The sequence below is a fragment of the Montipora capricornis genome, chromosome 8 (genome assembly GCF_036669925.1).
Source record: "Montipora capricornis isolate CH-2021 chromosome 8, ASM3666992v2, whole genome shotgun sequence".
Classification (NCBI taxonomy): domain Eukaryota; kingdom Metazoa; phylum Cnidaria; class Anthozoa; order Scleractinia; family Acroporidae; genus Montipora; species Montipora capricornis.
This window is the reverse complement of record NC_090890.1, coordinates 34,738,899-34,741,398: the sequence shown is the minus strand read 5'-3', so window position 1 is coordinate 34,741,398 and position 2,500 is coordinate 34,738,899. Positions and strand designations below refer to the sequence as shown.

The 2,500-nt window shown below is 41.5% G+C and overlaps 1 protein-coding gene across 1 annotated transcript in view; it reads right to left on the bottom strand.

Moving 5' to 3' along the window:
* The window catches only part of LOC138014521 (arylsulfatase B-like), an 11,047-nt gene that overhangs the window by 6,643 nt on the left and 1,904 nt on the right, over positions 1-2,500 (bottom strand). Inside the window, exons 3-6 of the mRNA XM_068861611.1 lie at positions 2,017-2,176; positions 1,825-1,937; positions 780-929; positions 1-76 (exon numbers count right to left, since the gene is read on the bottom strand). The exon at positions 1-76 is cut by the window's left edge and continues 176 nt beyond it. Coding sequence (XP_068717712.1) covers positions 1-76; positions 780-929; positions 1,825-1,937; positions 2,017-2,176 — 499 coding nt within the window. The remainder of the gene's footprint in view (positions 77-779; positions 930-1,824; positions 1,938-2,016; positions 2,177-2,500) is intronic.

Genomic DNA, 2,500 nt, shown 5'->3' with positions numbered 1-2,500 from the left:
TGTGTGAATTGATAACATTTAATGCCTGCTCCGTGAAAAGGTGAGTTCGATAGTTTCCCCATTGATTATAAACTGGCTAGAAAAGAGAGGGGGCAAGAATAAGAAAGACTATCCACTCTTCAGTCAGAACTTTGAAGTGGACATGAACAGTGCGACAGTCGCAATAGGCCATTTCCGAGTTCATGTCTGCCTCCTATTCAAAGCGAGTCTAAGTGCGAAGTTTTTCTTATGATTTCAACTAAGTTTCATTCATATATAAAGCAGAACTAATTCCAGTTACCATGACAAAAACTTCGCACTTAGGACTCGCTTTGAAGAGGAGGCAGACATGAACTCGGAAATATCGTAATCGTTCGTTTCATCTCATTTTCAAGTGGATAACTGTGCGGACAGCTTTTGACTTTGGGCCACGATTTCGCTTTGAGATCGCAGTTTAGACCTCCTGACTAAAATACACCAAAGTACCTCGCCGCCTTCTTTTTGACCATAGTTCATTGCTCTAAACTGGATCAAGCCTCCTTACCTTGAGGTCACCGAGTAGTTGGTGCTCAAGAGGGGCAATGAAGATAAATATCTCACTCTATTGACGAAGGATGGAAACAAAAGGAAAATGTCGAAACGTGTAGGGCTACAGATGGATCCTAAAAACTACCGTCAACCTTCTGACTGGTAGTTGGGATGCTCTGCCGATGAGATGTAAGAGACTCGTGTCATTCGAAAGGTTAGCCAATGACACTGACCGACTGATCAATAATTGTCTCCTTGGGTTTGGATTTTACCTGCGTGCCATTTCTTAGGTCCAATCCCCAGCCATCAGGCTCTTGCTCTGAGTGGTCCCAGTAGTCGCCAGCTCCAAGCCAATAACCGAAGAATGAGTCAAACCCCCGCTTGGTCGGTGTGTAGGCGTATTTGTAGAATCCAAGATGCCACTGCAATAAAAACGTTTCTTTAAATTGAAGAGTTGCGAATAAAAGGTATCAACGAAAAAGGAATAAATATGGAAAGAGAAGACAGAAAGGAAAGAAAGATATCGAAAAATGCGTGGATAAGACGAGGCAGGGTGCGGACAAAAGAAAGTAAATAAAGGGAGAACAAATGGATGCATGGGTGTGGGAAGAGGTAAACGAAAAGTGATGAAAGGGAAGGAGGGTAGGTAAAGAAAGAAAAAGAAGGGCGGAAAAACAAAGGCAGACAGAAACAATTGGAAAACGCTATAAGAAGATAAGCAGTAGATGGCTGTGTTTGAAAAGTAAGCACAGCCAATCTTACTGTACATTGTACTTAACCCTCTAAACGAGTGGATGTTCGAGTTGATTGTGAAGAACAGCCGTTTTGCGAATTATCGGAACAGATTATTCATTGATCCTTTGGGGAAAGGAACGGCAGACTGTGTGCATATTTCGTCAAACAGAGCTACTCGCACTTGATATCCGACTCGCCTTTTCCACGCATGTACAAAAGACAAGTGCGCTTTGCTCGGCCAATTTATTTTTCGAGAGATCAGTCAAACAACAAGCTCATTATTTTTCTCGACTCGAAACTTGGAAGACTCAACTCGCGAGTCGCGACTCGATTTTTCGAAATTTTCGAGGATCGAGAATCGAGCCTCGAGTCAAGTTTCGTTACTCGCAAGTGACCTTCAACTTACTTTGAGCGGTCCCGTACATGTAAGAGATGGAAAATAAGGAAAACGTAATAATAATGGTATTTGCTAATAAACAGTGCAGTGCAGAAGCTGCCTAATACGAAAAAGTAGAGTATGAATTTAACAATTACTTTTGACAGTCTTGATGGGCTCAATTAGATGATTTGAAGGAAGATTACCTTGCCAACCGCATGGGTGGCATAGCCCAGTTCCTTGAGGTACTGAGGAAGCAATTTCTCATCCAGACCTAAGCCGAAAGGTTGTCCAGCCATGAGTACACTGTGTTGCATGCCTGAAAAAGAAAAGGAAAACAAAAGTATAATGCTAATGCAACCAGAATGCTGACTTTGAAGAAAAATAAGTTCAGTTACCTGTGTGTATTGGGTATTTCCCAGTCATTATTGCACTGCGACTGGGTGAACAGATTGGTGACACATAGTAGTTGTTCAAAATGACACCACCATTTGCCAGCTTATCAATATTAGTTGTTGGAATTTGCTTGGATCCATGAAAACTCACATCATCCCATCCCTTATAAGAAAAAAAAGAGTTAATAAACTCATGTTTGTAAATCAAAGATTAAATTTATGGCAAACTGATGGTCAGTCCAAGAAAAACATGGAAAAAAATGGCAATGTTACAGTCGAAGGGAAGCAGTTGGTTTAGCAGAATGGCAAGAATGCATGTCATCTTCGACCTGGCATGAGCTGGGTTTCTTCCCTGCCATCATGTTAAAGCTGGTGTTTGACACTTGCAGACTGCAGACCTCAGACTAACCCTAAATCACAGTTATTGAAAGCTAGCCGTTTTAAAAACAATGGGTGCCTAGACTTAAATACTGTTTATCATTGCTAT